Genomic DNA, 22,486 nt, shown 5'->3' with positions numbered 1-22,486 from the left:
GTATTGGCGCCAAACGCCAGGGTCATATCTCACCCAAGCATCAAGGACTGACAGGGTTTAACAATGCTCTTCGTAAGTTTCAGTAGAATAGTGACTGGATTTTTGAAGTGTAGATAGATATGCAAATAAATCTTTGTCCATAACATTAAGTGACATGTCTCATGTACAGACTCTTTACTGTAAGCTAATGAGGCTTTACTGTAGGACGGTAGCTTCAAATCATGGTACAGTGTACATGATTCGACACGCATAGATTGCTTTATAGGTCGGTATGTAACAATGTTGCTCTGTTAATAACTTAATCTAATTTACAGTGTAATGACCGACAGAGAGGCTGACGCACGCGCAGCAGGATAAATTAAGTTGACTGGTTCATTGATTGATTGATTCAGCAATTTATTGATTGATTTGATTGACCCACACAGTTCACCACACCGTTCAGACGACGTCATCAGAATATGAGACATCCCCCGGTCCTGCTGAGGGCACGGGGTCACCGACCTCCGTCTGGTCACGTGCCAACACCTTCCTGGATCTGCTGAGGGGTACATCCGAGGGAAGAGGTCAGGGGTCACCAGGTAATACTGACAAAGGCTGTTGCAGTGTAAAACACATTAATTCGTGTAGAGCAACAGGAGGCGATTATAATGCATGCAAATGAAAGTATGCACAAAATGAACTGCTTCTTTCAGTCGGCCTTTTTTTTCAAATTGAAAAAAATGGAATAGTGCAGTTTTGATTTCAGAAATTGCATGGACATAGACACAGAACAACAAACTTCTTCACGAAGTAGAGTATATGATAGTATAACTTGCGGGTTGAGCAGTATTTTGAGGCGAAAGCGCTCTACTTAGAATTGTGCAATTAAGTCTTTGTGCGATTGATAACTATATTGTCGGTTCTTGAATTTGAAATCTATCAAAATCTATCAATAGCAACGTCATAATGCACGGAAAAGAGACCATAATGGTCTTGCTTGCACAAGACGTTTATATGAAATGTGTTAACACAATTGCCGTCGCATACATAAGCATATAACTACATGGCAAACTAGTAACTACCACGTGACACAGGTGGGAATACATAATGTACCTAACACTCGACACATCCATGACTAGCACGTGGCAGACATGTAGCTATCACGTGACACTCTTGTGAACTAAAAGGCGACACACATGTGATTACTAGTATCATGTAATTAACGTATATCTATGACGTGACACAATCGTGACTTCCACGTGACATCACATGACACACAATGTGATTGAATGTGTCTAACGCGTAACTCACTTGTAGCTGCCACGTGATACACTTGTGACTACCACGTGATACACTTGTGACTACCACGTGATACACTTGTGACTACCACGTGATACATTTGTAACTCACGTGACACAGTTGTGACTACCACGTGGCATACTTAGAACTACCACATGACACACAATGTGCTTGCTTGTATATCTAACACGTGACTACCACGTGATACACTTGTGACTACCACGTGACACCCTTGTAACTACCACGTGCCAAATTTATAATTAACACATGACACTTGACCTAACTACCACCTGACTGAACGTTCATGACCTATGACAAACTAGAAACTACAACACCATACATACAAACACATTTCACACTGTAAACATCCAAACATTTTTGTCTCCATTGCCATTCGAACAGCGAAATAAAGGGATGAATATTACAGGAGAGAATCCTTCTTGTTTCCGTTCGCAATGCCTTCACGTAACGATGTGCTCATCCATGGTGGCATTTTAATGCTGGTAAAAAAGTATTCTTAAGATCGACGAAAAAAATCATTCTGTCCGTTTTATCTTTCCCCATTCGGTCAAAGATGACCGGCGGAACCACCGCAATAAGCCGCCCCGGTTCAAGGGTGGTCCGGCTATTTCCGCCATACGTGTGTCAATGGCGCCGCCACCGCCGCAAGGTAGGTTTTACCTTCCAGAGGGGACTTCTGGCTAAATATGCAAGCTGATACGAACTGCAGCATGGTGGCTGAAAGCAAGAGCGAACGTTTGGGTAAAACCGCAATAATCGTGATTGGACGCACGCATATGTACGACTGTAACACAGAAACATTGAAACCAACAGCCCCTAACAAAACACTAAGGCACTGAAAGGTTTACAACGTGATGCGACGGAATGGCATTTTGTGCATGATATCAGAAACATCTGGTAGGGGCTATTGGTGATTTCATTCAACAAAAGACGCTGTACAATACTACATTTACCAACTTATGATGCAATTTTAAACTTTACATCCGTACACAAAATAAATCACATACCAACAATAGATCAGTCCTGTGATCAAGTTGAAACGAAACAAAGTCTATGTGGCACTTCCAGATCGGAAGTGTGACGTCACCAAAGGGTTGAAGGTGCTTGGCAGTCGGTATCGACCCATTTCAACTGTTGGCCAAATGGGTCATTTCAACTCGAAGATCAGAAGACTGATCAAAAGCTTGTTGAAAACGCTTTATTTTGTGTACGGATGTAAAGTGTAAAATTGCAACATAATGTTGATTACCGTCACAGATGAACTTGCATTCAAGTACAATTACAGACATTAACATGAATGTTCGTTGGAGCCAACAATATCCCTGACCAACTTCCCCGTGAGTCTACCTTGTATGTCAAACATGTGACCTGTCGCTCATACGGAAGTTTGTCGATTAGAATTGTTGGATTTTTTTACAATGTGGTACTTTTTAATCCTTCCGCGCGTAGGTAACGACGAGGTCCGGGTTGTGGCAGAAGGCGAAGGATCGCGTCAGCGGACTCTGAGCGAGATTGAGGGGATCGGTCGGGTGCCGGACTCTAGGAGCAGATCCAACCCTGGCAAGCCGTCTCTCTTGTCCGAGATAGAAGGTAAGTGCATATATAAGTGTATACATAATGAGCTCTAAATTGTCTGAGGTTGAAGATGTAGGAAGACGGTGGTCCTTACAAACTTCCAGCCACCTTTGACCCCGTGCTTACCTCACATGTTCGGAAAGTGACCTTTACTGAATGACTACTTACATGAATACTTACAGCCATTAAAAGGGATTTCTACACAGCCTTAGGGATTCAGCAAGCTATTATTGCATATTTCAGGTATTGATCATGAAGCCGTGAGACAGGAGGTGGCGACTGTGGAGGGAAGAGTTGTGGAAGGAGGGGTGGCCAAGGACGAGATGTCAGGTAACACTTTTATCGGAGTTGATGTTGTATTATCAACCTGCTGTTAGGATACCGCTTTGAAATTTCTCCTTGTATTGGTCCTGCATAGTGCAAGTCAGTTGATCGATGTATTTATTGTAAACTATCGTTACAATAGTATACGGTAGTATACATATATATTTAAAAACATCAGTAGAATGGCAACAGGAGTGACAAAACGGTATTCATATACCAGTTTTGTCTTGTATCAGACATTCTTCAGAATCTTCAGGATCAACTATCATTCAGGGTTTACACTAAAAGATTTAAGATCTATCATGGAAGCTCATCTGTGTTGGTAGTAATCACACTACAATGCTAAACTTTCTTCCACACACTCTCGTGAGTTTACATTCTGAAGTGATTGGTCATCAGTATTGATCCTGAAGAAGGTGACGGTGGTCGTTGAAAATTTGATCCGTGTGTACTTTGTGTTTGTTTGATAGAAGAAAGTTTACCATGTATTATGATCTAAGATCTAATTAACATGATTATCCAATACTAACATACGAGCTGTAAAGACTCTCTACTTCTGAACTATATATAAGTGACTGTGTACTGACCTGCTAACCTGTGACAAAGTTGACGGGGGCTGGAGCCCGTGGGGCGAGTGGAGCCGTTGTTCCAAGACGTGCGGGAAAAGCTGGACGCTCCGCAGACGGACATGTAACAACCCTCGCCCGACGAACGGTGGAAAACCCTGCCAGGGCCCGGACGTACATAGACACGTCTGTAACCCTATCCCCTGTCCAGGTACTTTGCGGTAGCTTAGAACACTGAGAAAAGACCAAGAGACACGCCGATTCACCCATTCCAGCTTTGGGCAGATGTTCGTTCACCAAAGTACACGTCCCGGCATGGTAGACCGGCTTCTGTCACGCTACACCGAGATGACTTGCATGTAGTAGTAGCTCTAGATCTCTAAAATGATGGTAGTTCACCTTTCTCCTTTATTAAAGTGATCTGGTCCTTAGTTTCACAAAAAATATTGTCATTCAACAAGAATTTGGGCTGAAAACCTGTGTCGTTGCACTTTGATATCGAACAATGACTAGATACCGATGTCACTGCATGGAGTACCAGTGCTGATCTATCTGTGGTAGGGCAAAACCACGTTACACTTTTGCTTGCACACTAGTGTATGAATCAATCCCAGGATCGCTGGCAGTGTTTTTCATCCACCCCCGACCATCCCGTACCACGACTGCGCATGGCCAAAGTTTGCTGGACCTTGATTGATTGGCCGCTTTATAAAGCAATAAGCTTGTTCATGGACGCAATTGCGCATCTACAGATGAACGGTGGACTGGTTCCTGCCTTGTTAACAGTTCTTACGTCATAGCTGGGCCGCTATAACGCTCGATACGGGTGTTCAGGGCCGGGTGATAACTTGCCGTGTCATTTGGGGATTATACCTGTTTCACACGGGTTTCCATCAAATCAATCGAACGCATACCAAGTGCGCCACTGTCGACGAACATTTGAACACCGGTTAGGACATTAGAATAGCTGTTGTTACAACATTTTGTTAGAGGACACCAAAATGCTTAAATACATACAAGACGTGTTTTTTTTTTCTCACAGAATTTAACATTTGATACATTACCCAAAATGTATCAAGCTCCGCATGCGCAGTTGGATCCGTGAACACGCTTATATCTCCCCGTCTCACCTTGTCTCAATCATGACGTTTGCACGAGCTGATGAAAACAAACGTACTGTGCTAATTAGAATAGATTTGCATGACATCGACACAACGTGAGAATAATAAGACACCGAGACAGACACGATGTCTGATTGTCGACTCTCTGTGGCCAGGTTTACTTTCATGGCCCGAATTTCAATACTTAAGAAGCATATTTGTGACCAATCGAGTATCAATTGATTGCTAGTCACACTGTCTCCAGGTAGAAGATTGTCTGTGGCTGGCGAGGGAACGGTGACGTCACCAGAAGGCGGGTCGGAGGGGAGCGACAGCCGGGTGGAGACGGTGGGAAGGCCACACGTCCGGCAGGGGTCCGTCACTAACGCTCACAACAGAGTCGCCAGCTTACGGGATCCTAGTAAGAAAACGCTCTCTCCTTTACAGCAGCGAATAGTCTAAAATAGTATATCGGCATAACGGACGCACAGTTTTTTTCTGAATTGTACTGGTGATGAGCTATGTGCGTGTTTGTTTCTGCGTTTTATATTTCCTCAAGAAATAGCCGAGATTTAAGACCAAATCAACATCGTGATATCTTTGTATGTCATTATTTTTAGCATTTTCCAGTAGATCGCTCGTTTCCCTTGAAGCCGGCATATGCCTTATGTTGTTCAAGCTCGATGTGTTTGCCAATCTTAAAAGAGTTTGATAAAAGCATTGAGATAGAGGATCTAGGAGTAAAACTTTCATAGCCAGCCAGGAAAGGCTTCAAATATCTAACCATGTGAGTTACAGTTCACGGAGGCTGGGGGTTCTGGACGCCGTGGTCGTCCTGTACGGCGACGTGCGGAAAAGGCGCAAGGGTACGGACCAGGCAGTGTTCTAACCCGCCCCCTAGCGGCGGAGGGGATCCCTGCAAGGGTACCTTCCTTGAGACGGACGAATGTCTGGTGAAAGCATGTCCAGGTAAGTAAAACCGACTGTTGCAAGATACACGTTGTATACTGTAAATGTATATAAGTTCGCGGGGATTTAATTTCGCGGTAGCCGGAAAAAGGACTTTTCGCGGTGGATTTAAGTTCGCGTTAACACCATACACTGCAATCTAATATCATAATAGAAAAATGTTCGCGGTGGTTTTAAATTCGCGGTGAAGTGGCCACCACGGAAACCGCGAACATTAATCCACCGCCAACATTTCTGCATTTACAGTATTAGGAACGTACCATTGATTTGTTACGGTCATGGCAGATAGTAAATACCTCTAATGAGACAGTTGTCGTGTATACTCGATCATTTCCGCATTGTTATAAAATTTAGTTCCTCATACATTGTATACAAAAGTTACCCAATTTGGATACGTTTTGCTGGCGGCCAGAAGTTTTAGACAGCATATATATATATATATATATATATATGGTATCTTTCGTCTGAAATACCTCATGACGTAACAGATCATGTTCAGTTACGAAAGATAGCAGATGCTGTCTGGATTTTCTGACTGTTTGCAAAACATATTTAGTCATCGACGTAATCTTTCAAATGTTGTTGAATACTGTCAGTGACTAAACTAGAGTGTGAAATCCCTGTTAGATTTCAGATTATATTCAGTCACTGACAACTGATAGTGGACGTTGTCTGAAACTTCTGATAGTTTGCAAAACTAATCCAGTTTTGCAGACGGTCAATAACTTTGCTTGAGTTAATCTTAAACTTTTGTGTGTTTATCAAAGAAGTACCAAAATCCAGACGGGACTGTTATTTTCCAACAAACCATTTATCAATCAATACATAATCAGTATATCTTTTATATATAATTAAAAAAGAATTTCCTTCCTTTGAGTTTCCTGAATGTCCAACATTCATCGGCGTAATCCTTCTAATGTTGTTGAATCCTGCCAGAAAGCGGTTGGAGCATGTGGGGGCCGTGGTCGGACTGTAGCCAGACGTGCGGGGGAGGGTACCGGAAACGGACCCGGGAATGCAGCATCAACGAGAACCTGCCCTGCGAGGGCCCCTCCATGGAGGAGGCCAGCTGCAACCCAGAGAAATGTCCAGGTGGGGAATGTTAAGACTATGCGATAAGGACCTCACTGAACTGATGAAAGATAGATCACACTGGAAGCGTAACTTTGTCAATGCTTCAACTCGATAAAGAGTATGAATATGTATGTATGCATGTAGATGTACTGATAACTGGATCGATTATTTTAACACCTTTCTTGGTGTTAGGATCTTTGAAATATGTTTTTAAAGAAGTCTAAAGGTTGTCATCAATACCTTTGTAAGATCGTTAAATTATATTCTAGGGTTATCAACACCTTTTTGTATCTTTGAAATATGCTTTTTTATATAGGTGTAAAGGTTGTCAACACCCTTGTATGATTTTGTTGATATTTCTTCCGATAAGTCTAATGGTTATGCCAAAAAGCAGTTTCTCAAGCAACTGGATATGATTTTGGAAACGGTCACTGCTATTTTCAATAAAGACATCTATTTAACAGTAACTATCAATCGTTTTGCCAGTTGACGGCGGCTGGACCAAGTGGAGTAAGTGGTCCCCGTGTACCCGGACGTGCGGTCTCGGCTCACAGACCAGAACCCGCTCTTGCACGGACCCGGCCCCCAGGAACGGTGGGCTGCCCTGCAACGGGTCCGACACCGTGGTCAGAAAGTGCATCCAGCGGCCCTGCCCACAATCATACAGGTGATTCCCCCCTCTCCGTCTTTCTGTCTTGTTTTCTTTCTCTCATGACTTCCTACTGTCTATTCACCTGACTTTAAGAAACATGAAGCAAGGCATGTATGTACTTCATTTTTTAAAAATTCCACGTTGCATAGTATTTCAAAATCCAAATCTAGGTGTACTGTAGCCTCCTTCACCGGCCTCTCTGGGGGCATTGGCGTAAGTTGTTTGGTCATGATTTTAAACTGGGAATACGCCGGGAAAGGAAAAATATCGGGAAAGGAAAATACCGGGAAAGGAATATATGCCGGGAAGCTTGTACTACTGGGGCAGGTACAAGTACTTTTCGTTCCCCAAAGCTGCCCGGTCTGGGCCCGGTTTGGAAATATGACTTAGGCCTTAGATAGACCATAAAGGAGACGTTACTTCCATACATTATCCAGCAAGTCATGATCGAGCCATAGATGGTGATCATAAGTGACATAGAAACCTTGGAAAGTCATCTTTACTTTAAACAATCAACATTTCTTCCGTCGTAAGATGGAGCCGGTGGTCGTCCTGCAGCGTGACGTGCGGGCGGGGTCTGCAGAAGCGGACCAGCGTGTGCGTCAGGACGGAGCACTGCGGGGGGCTCCGGCAGCAGACTAAGCCATGCGTTAGGAGGACATGCCCAAGTGAGTATATCCAAATTGTCATTTGGTTAAATATTATGAGTGGATAAAAAAACGTTGGAGGGATGTTTGATGCAAGTACAATGTTGCTGTTTTGTTCTGACTTACAGTTGTCGACATGTTTTATTCCCCAAAGGCAATAATTCCAAAGACAAAGTTAAAATTCTTGGTCTGTCCCTGGCATTCTAGCTATCGATTGATCGGGTCATCTTGAATAACTCTGTATAAAGTGGATATGGGGCTAAAACTTCAAACTATAAGTAATAATAGTCTTTCATTGCACAAAATTGGTCAGTTCTGCTTGCTGATATCTGAATCAAATTTCAGGTGAATTTGTCAACGAAGAAGAAGCTTCAGGGGACGGCGGGAGACACCAAGAAGGTTCCAAACCATTTTAAAGTTTCTATTTTTGTTGCTTTAGTTTACATATCCCTGCGATTTAAGCACTCTGTAGTACGTTCTTCTTCACTGTCTGATAGATTCACTGCGTTTGCTAAATATTTGGTTCAAAGTTGATTTCAACATAGACGATTAAACTGTTAAATGAATACGTTAATGTATGCATTTTATGAACGACAGACTTTGCAGAAGGATCCGGATTTGCAGACAGGGAAGACAGATTCAACACTGGCACGACTACGGAGTTCTTCCAGTCCGGATGGGGGGAGTGGTCGCCATGGACAGGCTGTATCAGGAAGTGTACCGAACAGCAGGGGTACAGGTAGGTTGCACGCAAAAGGTTATTAGAAAGCTTAAAGTTAAAGAAATACCAGTTTTCCTGTAGATACTCTTTGAAGTGTCACTGGGAATTATACTGTGTTCTTCTTTGTAGATATACAAGTGGCAATGAACAGTTATAAACAATATTCTACTCTAATCATAGACATATCTGAGTATAGTTGATGCAGTATTGGACTTAGGGTCCATTGAATTAGTGTCCAATATCATTTTAGGTATGATAATACTACATCATTAGGACTGGTCTAATGCATTATTCATGATGTAACATAACTGTTAACATTGTATGAAATAATAGAGTGTACATTTTAGATAAAATGTTATGATATAACATAGTACTACATATCATCATACGTCTCCTTGTCGGTAGGTACCGGTCCCGGGAGTGTAACAGTGTGGAGGGATGTGACGGACTCATACAGGAGGAGGAGGAATGTGAAAATGAATTCTGCGCTGGTAAGAAGTAACTCATAATGAAGTCTATGGCCAGTAGGTGCAATACAAACTTAGGCTGTCCTGCAAAGATTGCAAAGAGAACATTGTTGAAATTAGGGCAAGAGCCTGTCTGATGTCAGTGTGTAAACGGGCAAATCCTGTGAGCAGAGACTTGCAGGCACTAAGTCGAGTACTACTATACTGTTTCTTTGACGACACAATACATGTCGCAAGTGGATTATTAAGTGAACGTCGAGAGATTCACGAAACCCCCTGTGGGATTTAAAGTCCAAGATTACTAGTAGCTCTTCACAAAACTTGACTATGCGTGACGAAAGCCTACGTTACATTTCCAAACTGAGGCCCGGTAGGGCAGCTTTCGAGAACGAAAATTTTGCTATAAAAGACACCACGGAAATGTGACGAAGCCGATACTTATGTTATGGCAAAAGTTACTTGCATTGACATTCATGTTGTTTTTCTCCCGACAGTGGACGGTAACTGGGGCGGTTGGTCGGACTGGTCGGGCTGCAGCGTGACGTGCGGGGAGGGGACCCGGGAGCGGACCCGGTCGTGCGACAACCCTGCCCCGCAAGTTTCTTTCTGACACTCACGTTGTTTTTAACCGGACAGTGGACGGTAACTGGGGCGGCTGGTCGGACTGGTCGGGCTGCAGCGTGACGTGCGGGGAGGGGACCCGGGAGCGGACCCAGTCCTGTGACGACCCCGCCCCGCAAGTTTCTTTCTGACATGTTGTTTTTATCCCGTTAGTGGACGGTATCTGGGGCGGCTGGTCGGACTGGTCGGGCTGCAGTGTGACGTGCGGCGAGGGGACCCGGGAGCGGACCCGGTCCTGCGACAACCCCGCCCCGCAAATTTCTTTCTGACACTCACGTTGTTTCTATCCCGACAGTGGATGGTAACTGGGGCGGCTGGTCGGACTGGTCGGGCTGCAGCGTGACGTGCGGGGAGGGGACCCGGGAGCGGACCCGGTCCTGCGACAACCCCGCCCCGCAGCAGACCGGCAAGCCGTGCGAGGGCTCCAGCCAGGAGATCAAGGTCTGCAGCAGCGTCGAGCCCTGCGACGACGGAGGTAGACATTTTCCTGTTTCGGCGCCTTACTACTAAAATATTCAGAGCTAAGTAAGCACGTTCATGATCTCAAGGCCGCATACGCAGCGCGTGACGGGAATTATAGGCAAAGTGTTAGAGGTGAAGGCCCCCGAGACATAAAAAATCAAAACTGAATATTATATGTTATACAATGGTCGAGACGAGAACTGTTTGTAAAACAGAGGCCGTTCATACCATAGCTACCAGGCTATGGTTGCTGTTTTGCAAATGCCAAATCATTTGAGGACCGTCTATTGTCATCTTCGTTTACATGCCGTTGAGTCTTCAGTAGTTGGACAAAGGTACGCTACAGATGAAGTTCACTGAATACAATATTGTGATCTATGATATTAATACATTGTGTAGAACACTAATGGAATGATGGAGGTTAACAATTACATGTGAATCCTTAGCGACGATGGTGACTTTTGATTTTGTTGAACGCTTTTTTAAATTGTTGGTTAAGACGACGGTGTTGTTGACGACAGTTGGACGAGTATGTCTTCCCGACTGCGGACGTTGCTTTCGAATATTGTGTCAGTTTGAACTTTTATGTCAAACATGACAGTCCTATGCTTGTCTTCAATACATTTCATTTTTAGAATTGCGTAAAAATATAATTTTCATAGGATTGTGACACACTGGGGGTAATAGTAGCCACATTTGTTCATTTTGAAAGCGAAAATGTCCGCCCCAACATAAAAATGTTGCCCAAAAAGTCAATGATGGACTGTCTTGTCGGATATCTGCCCTCCCCCCTTTTATAGTCGTACTGTCCGTCCTATCTGCCCCTGACGATGCCCCGATCTGCCCTGTTTCTTTCTCGTCCTCACACTACAATGAACTTTCACAATTTCACTTTCTCTACTCGTCTGAATATGAACCAGCGATCGTAATTTGGCATCTCAAATCACTTCATGCACTAAGTATGTATACCTGCCACCTATAGCCTACCACAGTAGGTCTTCACCCTTTCACACCTTTGTAGACATCTTTGCACTACCTCACGTATCACACCAATACCAAATATGCAATACTAAAAAAAATACCTTTAAAAAGCTAACCAATGCGCGCTAGCCAACACGTCTCTCTCACCCGCTGCATGTAGCAACCCTCTTCCCGCACTGCACAAGGCGTCAGGGAAGTGATAGTCTATAACTGAAGGTGTCAGGCGCTGCAGGAGGTCTCGGCGAGTTGCTATTACCATGCAATAGAAGTGTCCTTAAATAAAAAAATAAAGGAAAGTGTCCTTTGCTATGGACCTTGTGCATACGTCCCGACTTAAGGTGTATTCATCATCCTTTATAAGTACAACACTTGTCAAAATTTCTTCCTTTCTATAAAAGTATAAGACAAAAACATTTGGACTGATTTTGAACGACATCCCCATCTTAAAACGTCGATAGCCTTAGGAAAGACATAAAAAGAGGAAATTTCACCCATTCTTAATCTTGTTAATACCTTTGGGGAAATATCTACAAACTTAAGCGGAACTTATGTTGCATGCCCATCGCACCTTCTGTCCGAATCCGTCCTGCGGGGTCTGATACCTCTCCGGTTGCTCTTCATAATCACCGCTTCATGACGACTCGCTCCGGCGCTTCCTTCTAGCCAGTGGCAGCTGGGTAGAATGGTCCATGTGGTCCACCTGCCGCGGCCCCTGCGGCCTGGGGAGGCAGTACCGCACCCGCCGCTGTAAGCCCAAGGAAAGCTCGCCCCTCGAGGGATGGATGGTCGCGGCTTGCGTGGGAGACGGACGGGAGAAAAAGGATTGCGTCCCGGAAGGCTGTCCTGGTAAGGACGCGATCACATAGGTCGTGCGATCGTCGTACGAATACTACGATTTTGATGCCATTGGACTTTCGAGCAGGCCGTGACAGGCCCAGCCACCGATACGGATCCAAAACAGCATTTTGTGTACGAAGACAGTTGGACTTTGCAGGAGACGTACATTTTTGTCCTCCAAAATGTCCAAAGTTGGCGATCGTACGACGATTGCACGACCTATGTGACCGCGCCCATAATTTCCCTCAGCTCTTCCTGGATTTTCGGCAATCTCTGTTTTCTTTCCTATCCCTCTCGCAGTCTTGTCTTTGTGTCGTCACCCTGCCACTGCCACATTCACATGTTCATACACTCACCTCATCTAGACAAAGCGTTGGTCGCTTTGCCGTAATGTTCTTTGTGTCCAAACTGGCAGTCAGAAGACACCATTCATTGGGAGATACTAATTTTGTTGACCTGGTGCCAGTTCGAATCTAGGGGTTAAAAGGCATTGGACACATTCAGCGAGTCCAATAGCTTACAAATGAATAACTGCACATTTATCCACAACTCTGGCACATTTTCCAAAGATAACACTTTGGGCTTTTAACGACAGTTTCGTCGATACTTTCTCCAAGGCCTTTTCACAAACTTTTTTTAGCCGATTTCCATGTGGCATGGGTCCTTATGTTCGTAGCCAACACGATGAGTTTTCCTGCGAACACGCCGTACACATGCCCTACTGACTCAAGTAAAGGTGCTTAAGAATATTTTGCTGTTGTCCGCTATCTACGTCAAGTGACCCTCTTTTTTCCTTCTGGCTTTTCCCCAAGCTCAGACCTTCTGTTGTACGCTCCTTGCAGGCATTTTGTTAATTCCAACACGGAGCTTAATGCCTAATTACAATGAAGTGTAACACAGCAAATGTTGTTTCGAAATGATGATAATCACGTTAACTTTGATTGTTACATGTAACGTTAAAGTTCTGCTTTTCTGTACAGTGATTGTGTATCTTGAATTGGCAATACATTGTTGACTACACAGCTTGAGGTTACTTAATTGCATGTATGTCATTAACCCGTTCATTTTTCACCACGGCTAACGCCAAGATAGAAGATCCCAAGGTAAATACGTTTGACTAACATCTTTCACTATGACGCGAATATTAAGCCTGATTTCACGAATCAAGCCTGACCAAGGGAATACATATTTGGGGAAATTAGTCATAGTAAGAAAATTATGTCATATCATATGTATGATTTATCATAACTACATCCGTACATATAGTAAGTCAGCATTCTACGTGTAGGACGTTGCAGGTGTCGTACTACCCCCCTCACATTAGGCGAAAGTCGATCAGACGACGAGTCTGCGGGCTCTAAATTACGAGGAGGCATGACCCTGACGGGAAGGGGGGAACTCTTCGTCGGCAGCAGGGTCATGCCTCCTCATAATTTAGAGCTCGCAGACTCGTCGTCCGATCGATTTTCGCCTAATGTGAGGGGGGTATTACGAGTAGACAATCCCAGTGACAGAATAATATATATATTGTTTTCTTTGAGAATACTACTGGCTCGAATAATCTGCAAGCAGAACTTTGGGGATAAAATCGCGATGACTCTGACAGCCAAACATCATAGAGCAAGGTTCAGCAGATGGGTCAATTCTTGGGCCCTGTCAGAAGTGCGATTTTCACTCAAAGTTGTTTGGAGATAGATTCGAACCATTGAAGTCAGACTTGACATTACATTCCTCCCTTTGGCCTTAATGTCGCTCCTACCACCTTTTCATCCCACAGTACACGGAGGTTGGAGTAAGTGGTCCAACTGGACGGACTGCAGCGTGACGTGCGGGCGCGGGGTGAAGGCGCGGGCCCGGGACTGTAACACCCCGGCCCCGCAGAACGGCGGGCGGGCGTGCGAGGGGAGGGACACCGAGGAGGCGCCGTGCGACGAGGGGCTCTGTCCTGGTAAATCGGGTATCCTTGATGAAAAAATAAAAATGATGATGTACATTTTAGTTTTCCGCATCACTTCTGTACTTGTTATATTGCATTTTTCTTGCAGGCACTTTTAAGGAAGCGGATTAGCCTAGTGTACGATGCCAGAAACTAATCCTATTGTTGTAAAGTTTTGACAAAATGTATTGTACGGAGGGGCATTTGTGTCTACCAATACATCGTTATCATGATTACAAGAACAAAAATCATTCACCATTTTATGATTAACGTGCATTGTGCATCTTCATTGGCAGTTTGAAAACGACTGTCAAATTCCAAAGTAACTAATGTCCAATCAGGTTTGCTGACAATAGGATATACGAGAATTATTTTACGCAACCGGTTTGGACTCACAAAGTTTACGTATTGATGTTCATCAGACACCTTCCTCAGAGCTTTTGACTGGAGTTCTGCTTCTCGCCGCTATATGTAGCCGCTGCAGGTGGCGCTTTTGCGGCGAGAACACAATCCCAAACGTGCACGTGGCTACGTTTGCTTGGAAATGTAAGCAAAGTGGGTACTATCTGATTGTGTAAAATAATTCTTCTGTATCAAGCAACTAATGTATTTTCTTCTCTGTTTGTCCAGTTGACGGCGGCTGGTCGAGCTGGTCGCAGTGGCTGGTGTGCACCGTGACATGCGGCATCGGCACTCAGATCCGGCTGCGGGCCTGCGACTCGCCCGTCCCGCGCCACGGCGGGAACAACTGCACGGGGTCGTACGAGGACCTCCGCGTCTGCAAGCGGGGACCGTGCCCGGAGGGAAGTGACGAACCAAGTATGTTACCGACGTAGTTCGGCTTTCGCTTTGAATTGCGTTTTCAGGAAATTCTTAAGAATATTGGTGAAGAGGTTATCCGTCAGGTATGAGTAAGTTATGAGTAAGACACGGCAGAAACTGCACTGGCTCGTGCGAGGACCTCCGCGTCCGCAAGCGGGAACCGTGCCCGGAGGGAGGTGACGAGCCAAGTATGTTTCTGACGTAGTTCGGCTTTTGATTTTGATGGGGTTTTCAGGGAATTCTTAAGAATATTGGTGAAGAGATTCATCTGTCAGGTATGAGTAAGTTATGAGTAAGACACGACAGGAACTGCACGGGGTCGTACGAGGACCTCCGCGTCTGCAAGCGGGAACCGTGCCCCGAGGGAGGTGACGAGCCAAGTATGTTTTTTTAAATCTTTTTTTACTGGAAAATACATGGAATGAAACACACTGATAAACGGACGGACGGAGTAGCAGTGGACCCAAGTTGTACTGACTTTATTTTAGTGCCGCCACTTACAAATATAAAAAATAGTATATTAGAAAGGACTATAAAACTGTAAAGGCACTGCTCCGTCTGCAAGCGGGAACCGTGCCCCGACGGAATTGACGAGCCAAGTATGTTCCTGACGTATTTCAGGTTATATTTTGGATTTCGATTAAGAAAATGTATCCAGATGCTTAAAAAAATATATATATGTTCTCTAAGTAAACTCAATCCGTCCTAGACATAGACTATACCTCCCTTTTAAAGACTTTCCAACATGCCTTTGATCAGCCCTCTTATCCTTCTCAAGTTAAAATGACTTAAACCCCATGGCACGTCACCCGGGTGAAAGTGTGACGTCAACAAAGGGTCAAAGGTGTCCGGCAGTCTGTACTGGCCCCCGTCTAAGGGGTGGTCGATGAGCCTATAGCTGTTTGAGTGTTGTTGGTAATACCGGCAAATCATGGACACTGTCATTTGAACAATAGACATATTGTGTCATTGTATACCTATGTCAATTTCAAATTGCAGACAAGTGGTCTGATTGGTCGGACTGGTCCGATTGTAGCGTGACTTGTGGAAAGGGCATGTCCCTCCGGACGCGGAAGTGCCCGGATGGAGGGTGTGCCGGGAGGGACACTGAGGAGAGAGACTGCAGCACGGACTGTTCACGTGAGTACTATGACGCAAGAAAACTTTTACCCTTGCCCTACAGAGATTGAAGAAAATCTCTGCATGCACTGGAATTGCATGCGTAGTCACAAAGCGCATGATCAATATATATCGATGCAGCACATTTCAATCAAAGCAGTAACGTTACCTTAGATATTGCACATATAGGCCGTTCTCATTGAGGTGCTACACTTAATTTTTCCAAGAAAGAAGGAAAAAGATGACACCCAGCTTTCAATCCAATTCTTGTATCGTTTGTCGAAGTCCCTGTACCAATGTTGTTTTTCTAATCACGAATAATCACGTTTTTAACAGTGTCTCTTCTGTTTGGCTACAAGACTGACTTCATGTCCTTTTTGCCAATAGAATTCACCTGGACAGAGTGGTCAGACTGGACGTCTTGCACGAAAACCTGCGGTAAGGGTGTACAGCTGAGGACACGCACGTGCGAAGATCCTGGCACGGGGAAACAGGCCGACGTGTGCGACGGAGACGGGAGTCAAAAGAGGGGGTGCAACGCACAACCCTGCAGAGGTATGGCGTGCTTGTAACTGACTTGACTAAAAACTTGACTAAAAATCTCGAAAGACTGATACAGGGCGACCCAACGTCTTCAATGGTATTACGTGTCTCCGAATTCCCGATTGATCCTATAACCAGAGTTTGATTACAGTGTTGTCACTTTGAAGGTAAACTGATCTGACAAAACAAAAGATGGAAAGAGGAAAATGTGGCGCTTAATAATTATAAATGCAATGTTCTGCCCTAATGTTGATGCTATGCCCTTGTTGTCTGTGGTCGCCCAGTTCAGTCTTTGTTAAAATGTGTGCTAAAACCTACATACGTTGAACGTGAAATAAACAACCAAGTAATGTGATGGAAACTGCATCATGATGATTAAAACAAAAAGGAATGCATATCTGTGAAATAAACATTAAAGAGAACTAAACTCTAACGCTAAAATGAAGGAAAGGGTTCAGAAAGATGTTCAAATCTGATAAACTCTGACAAGTAGCTCCAACCCAGTTGTCAGTGCCCTGGGTGCCAGACCAACGCCACGGGTCACCAGCCGGTTTCTTATGCGGCCCAAGGCAGTATCCCCGCCGATCTCAATTTTCCCTCCAAGGAGTTTAGTCCGAGGGATCTTTAATGTCAGCTGGCCAGGCAAAACTCCCTCGGGCTAAAGTTCCCGTAGCGTTACATTCTCCTTTTGCACACTTCCCATAATTCGCTACGCCAGGGTTCCGGATATGGATGTAACAACCATTGCTCAGGGTGCGAAACGGGGGTGGAACTAGCTAAAACCTTCAGTACGAGGGCGGAAAAGCATATAAACTAATGAATTGTCTGGCTAGTATAAAGTTACAGTGCACAGGACATAGTTTAATCACTTTCTGAGAACAAAGAACAAAGGTTGCAGACGAAACGCAAGTCAACGGTGGTGACATCCATATCCGGAACCCTGACGTAGCGAATTATCATGGGAAGTGTGCAAAAGGAGAATTAGACCGGCGGACACATTGTATTGAACCGCAGAAGGAATTGGCTACCGGCCTGGGTATTAGTCTGGTAACCAGTGTATGTTATCAGCAGAGGACCGTGACAGGAGTAACTGGGAGGACTGGTCGCCCTGGGAGAAGTGCAGCGTGTCCTGCGGGGTCGGCGTCCGCTTCCGATTCCGGAAATGCAAAGACCCGACCGGAAAGGGCTGCTGGGGGTCAGCTGAGGACGAGGCGAAATGCGACGCCGGGTCATGCCTACCTCCAAGTGGGGATAGAAACAATTCTTGTTTTAACAATTTGAAGCTAAAACGTTTAACCTAATTTCATTAAAAAGCTTTCACTCTTTTTTTATAAAGCTTAATGTATAATAATGGCAATGACGATAATAAAGCAATCAAGAATGTTTCAAGTAACAGTAAAATTATGAAAAATATCATTACATTGTTGATACAGTATATCTACAAGGGAACTACAAGGACAACATACTTGGACATGAAATTTGTATACAGCTAAGGTTCAAAACTTGTCTGTGACATGACAGGCGCATAAAACCCTCAATTCATGGCTACGGACATGCAACAAATAACGTACACTTAGTGATGTTCCATTGGTCTTGGATGGAAGTAAGTGAAATCTAAACAGATAGTGAGAGAAAGTACTCATAAGCAATGGCATTCAATTAACACGTGAATGTTGACACCATTTCTCAATTCGCCAATATCACCACAAGTATGAGCATGTGTCTTAAACGCAAAAGAGCGTCAACCAGAACGGTTAAAGTTTTTAAAGGGCTTTTCTGCCGACATTCCAGCAAACTACACCGACTTAAGTAGTTGCCAAGATATAGTTAGCTTCCTATGATTCTTTTGTGAGCAATGTGTAACAGAAAAATGAATATTTATGTTGATGCCCTGTCGGACATGCTCGAATGACTGGCTATCAAAGTGTAACACAGTGCTTGATGATAATGATTGTCGGACATGCAACTACCACATACTGAAGTTCAATGAAAACAGGTCCAACAGACCGCGACTTGGCTGAAATACGACTTACTTAGTCTTACTCTTGCTAGAAACAGGACAAGACAGAACGTCAGAACACCGTCAACGTGTCTTGGACACCAATGCGTTTGAAGACCTTTGAAGCTCAATATATCGACCTGTTCATGTATCTGTGACCTCCCTCCCCTTTTCTACCGATACCTTTCTAATGTTTTTCCTTACCATCACCCAACGCACTGTTGACCCTGTCCCCTTTAGTTGACGGCGGCTGGAGTGACTGGTCAGACTGGACGGAGTGCAGCCACACCTGCGGAATCGGCACGCGCAAGCGCACCCGCGAGTGTAACAACCCCCCTCCCCAAAATGGCGGCAAGGACTGCGAGGGACAGGACATGGACGCTTGGAGCTGCGCATCTCCCTGTCCAAGTAATTATAGTCATTTGAAAAATCAATTATCTTATTGTAGAAGTAGTAGTCGTAGTAGTCGTAGTAGTCGTAGTAAATTAGTAGTAGTAGTTGTTGTTGTAGACTGGTTTATTTAAAACAACAAGAAATACATGCCTCCTGGCAGGTGTTTCTATGACTGAATTGCTAGGATGTTTACAACAGCGAGTTGGTAAACTTTTTACGAATTGCTATCGCTGTTGGTGACAAGCAAAACATTGGTTAAAAAACAATGATGTTATTGAGGACATTTGACTAGGAAGTACCATTTTCGGAATTAAGTATAGTGAGACAGTTACACCATTGTCCGCAATATAAGAAGAAGAAAAAACGCTCATTACACTTAACCGGCATATTAGGTACAAATTGCCTGCAGCCTGGTACCTTCAAAACGTCCCTACAGTTTCTTTATAAAATAAAACATTTGACACATTCAGTTTATCATATCCTCTCTTGAAATTTCAAACTGTGGATAAAGGACTGTGTACTTAAGAAAAACAACTTTTTAGCAGAAACTTAACACCGGCGAAGTCATACACATTGCCTACTAATTATCTTTATAATCTAATGTTTTGACATATAAATCATTGGGCTTTTTCGGCTGCAGTTGATGGCGGGTGGGGCTCCTGGTCGAACTGGAGTCCGTGTGACGTCACCTGTGACGTAGGACAGAGAACGAGAACCCGTGAGTGTAACTACCCGCGGCCTCGGTACGGCGGCAAGAACTGTACTGGGGATGCGGTACAAGTGGTCGGGTGCAGGGGGCCGACATGCCCAGGTATGTGGACCTGTTTCTATGCTGGTTTTGGGGTTGATCATGACGTTTTTTAAACACCAGCAGAACGTGCATAATTCCGAAAATACACCTGCGTCGTTCTTTTCTGAGAAGAAGCGTCGTTCTTTTCTGAGATTCTAAACTTGCTTTCGTCATGTAAACTTTCTCTCGTCTTATTTTCCCTCTCTGTCCTTTAATCTACTACTAGTATGTAACTTTTTGACCGTTGGGGAACCATAGAAGAATGTACAGTCCAGTGCTGTAACAAAGAAGGCTGCATAGGAAAACACATTTAAATTGAGCATTAGATTTTTTTAAAATTCTCATTGACAGAAAAGACAGACGTAGTGGTGGCGCACTCAAGTTAACTACTTATATTAACGCCACCACTGTACATAAATATACAATAACATAAACATAACTAAACTAAACTAAACAAATTCAAATGAAGGAATTCGAAAATATAAACAATACTGGTAACAAATAAAGATTAAATGATGTGTATAACTGTTACAAAAGTTGATGTGTGCGCAAGTCCGGTCCCCTACCCCATCAACAAAGAACTAAAATGCTTGAAAGAATTAATCAGGAAGAAAAACGTTTAGACCATTAGATTTCTGACACTTTTGACAGTTGACGGGGGCTGGGGCGAGTGGACAGAATGGTCGGAGTGCTCGCACACCTGCGGTGTCGGTAACATGAGACGGAAGCGCCTGTGCGACAACCCCCCTCCCTCCGCGGATGGACAGGACTGTCAGGGGGTGGACATGGAGATCCAACCCTGCTCCGGAGGAGAGTGTCCCAAGCCAGGTAAGCCTAATGTCACATTTCCACAAAGGGGCCCGGCCGGGCAGTTAAGGGGACCGAAAAGTAGGATAACATGAGACGGAAGCGCCTGTGCGACAACCCCCCTCCCTCTGCGGATGGACAGGACTGTCAGGGAGTGGATATGGAGATCCAGCCGTGCTCCGGAGGGGAGTGCCCGAAGCCAGGTAAGGCTATCGTTGAAAAGATTCTTTAGCCACGTATGTACACTGCAGTTTATAGAATTTTCATCACACGTACCCCCTTGCGGACCTACCCGTACTCCGCAAGGAGGCGGGGTGATGGGCAGAAGATCCATGCAAGTCTCGACCTAGTTTTCGCGACTCTCGCATCATATCTGAGAGACAGACTAGACCACTTATCAATTTTTCTTCAGTTGATGGAGGCTGGAGCCCGTGGTCCAACTGGACGGTGTGCACGGCAAGCTGCGGCGGCGGGACCCAGTCCCGGGACCGCACCTGCGACTCGCTACATTTCTTTAATTCTTTCAGTATAGATTCTTTAAAAAGAGCAAATTTCCGTATCCTTTAGTTGATGGAGGCTGGAGCCCGTGGTCCAACTGGACGGTTTGCACCGCAAGCTGCGGCGGGGGGACCCAGTCCCGGGACCGCACCTGCGACTCGCCCATCCCCGACCACGGCGGCCGGGACTGCGAGGGCACCGGCCAGCAGTTCAGGCGCTGCAGCATGCAGGCTTGTCACGGTACGTACAATGTACAACTGATTAAAATTTATCACGGTTCTATACACTGTCCGCCCTACATTGCCGGCGCCTAGGGGACAATTCATCCCCGGACAGCGGAGTTTGCATTGCAGAGACCAGCTATAGCACAACGTCATGGCCTGAAATCCAAACGTAAACACTATACCAGTCCCAATCGATGCTACAGACAGATTTGTACATCTTTAGATGCCACAACTCCTATAATGTAAAAATATATATGATAAGGCAAATATATAAAAGACTGCTTTGTTATGAGAAAGAATACCGAAAATCATGATTAGCCCACTCGATTGTAACACTATATCAAAGAATGATGTTAGTCCTTTTTTGGATGTTAAGCTTTATTCTGTACCTTTATTTTGTACTTCGTGTCATAGTTGTTGACATAGATTGTTCCGTTTTGGACAAACAAACTGGGGCACCCTACTCTTCTCTATAACCCTTTAGGTGTGGGGGGTCTTTTACGTGCAGAGGTATGAATTAAAAGTTGGTGATATTAAGATTCATATACAATTTCCTTTCATAGTGGACGGCCAGTGGGGCAAATGGGACGACTGGTCGGACTGCAGCGCGAGCTGCGACGGAGGATACAGAGTGAGGCGCCGGAAGTGTGATTCGCCGGAACCGAGGGGTGAAGGGTTATCCTGTGCGGGGGTGAATTACGAAGACGAGGACTGTAACACACAAAGTTGTGAAGCACCACAGAAAGGTATCAAATCTGAACACTCACTTATATTTTTGATTTTTACGAGCAATGTTTTTACTCAATGGACTAAGGCCTAGGTCGCGCTGATGCTCGTCAGGGATGTAGCCCCGGCGGGATCCGAAGCCATAAATTTGCCCCGATGGACTGCCAGATACCGATGAGCACCCCTCGGTGTACCTCACATGGAGGTCACGGCGTCTATCTGTACATGTTGCCGGGTCCTGGGTTCATTTTAAGTCCGACTTAAATTCAACCCGGGGTCCGGCCGTACCCACAGATACCCAGTGGCAATGTGCCCAACGGGTTAGAACAGTAAT

The 22,486-nt window shown here is 44.8% G+C and overlaps 1 protein-coding gene across 1 annotated transcript in view; it reads left to right on the top strand.

Annotated features, from left to right (window-relative positions):
* The first annotated feature begins 429 nt into the window (after positions 1–429).
* LOC118408314 (SCO-spondin-like) overlaps positions 430–22,486 on the top strand; it is a 24,777-nt gene continuing 2,720 nt past the window's right edge. Inside the window, exons 1-27 of the mRNA XM_035809006.1 lie at positions 430–578; positions 1,853–1,948; positions 2,749–2,889; positions 3,118–3,204; positions 3,805–3,975; positions 5,130–5,285; positions 5,663–5,833; positions 6,770–6,925; positions 7,394–7,574; positions 8,094–8,227; positions 8,552–8,605; positions 8,804–8,945; positions 9,333–9,418; positions 9,889–9,988; positions 10,228–10,490; positions 12,122–12,304; positions 14,073–14,243; positions 14,862–15,050; positions 16,053–16,193; positions 16,560–16,727; positions 17,784–17,960; positions 18,955–19,122; positions 19,748–19,918; positions 20,549–20,725; positions 21,117–21,230; positions 21,272–21,442; positions 21,990–22,172. Coding sequence (XP_035664899.1) covers positions 1,927–1,948; positions 2,749–2,889; positions 3,118–3,204; positions 3,805–3,975; positions 5,130–5,285; positions 5,663–5,833; positions 6,770–6,925; positions 7,394–7,574; positions 8,094–8,227; positions 8,552–8,605; positions 8,804–8,945; positions 9,333–9,418; positions 9,889–9,988; positions 10,228–10,490; positions 12,122–12,304; positions 14,073–14,243; positions 14,862–15,050; positions 16,053–16,193; positions 16,560–16,727; positions 17,784–17,960; positions 18,955–19,122; positions 19,748–19,918; positions 20,549–20,725; positions 21,117–21,230; positions 21,272–21,442; positions 21,990–22,172 — 3,877 coding nt within the window. The 5' untranslated portion in view covers positions 430–578; positions 1,853–1,926. The remainder of the gene's footprint in view (positions 579–1,852; positions 1,949–2,748; positions 2,890–3,117; positions 3,205–3,804; positions 3,976–5,129; positions 5,286–5,662; positions 5,834–6,769; positions 6,926–7,393; positions 7,575–8,093; positions 8,228–8,551; positions 8,606–8,803; positions 8,946–9,332; positions 9,419–9,888; positions 9,989–10,227; positions 10,491–12,121; positions 12,305–14,072; positions 14,244–14,861; positions 15,051–16,052; positions 16,194–16,559; positions 16,728–17,783; positions 17,961–18,954; positions 19,123–19,747; positions 19,919–20,548; positions 20,726–21,116; positions 21,231–21,271; positions 21,443–21,989; positions 22,173–22,486) is intronic.

This window comes from Branchiostoma floridae, unplaced genomic scaffold (genome assembly GCF_000003815.2).
Source record: "Branchiostoma floridae strain S238N-H82 unplaced genomic scaffold, Bfl_VNyyK Sc7u5tJ_1569, whole genome shotgun sequence".
Lineage (NCBI taxonomy): Eukaryota > Metazoa > Chordata > Leptocardii > Amphioxiformes > Branchiostomatidae > Branchiostoma > Branchiostoma floridae.
The sequence above is the reverse complement of the archived record's forward strand: the minus strand, read 5'-3'. Positions and strand labels throughout refer to the sequence as shown.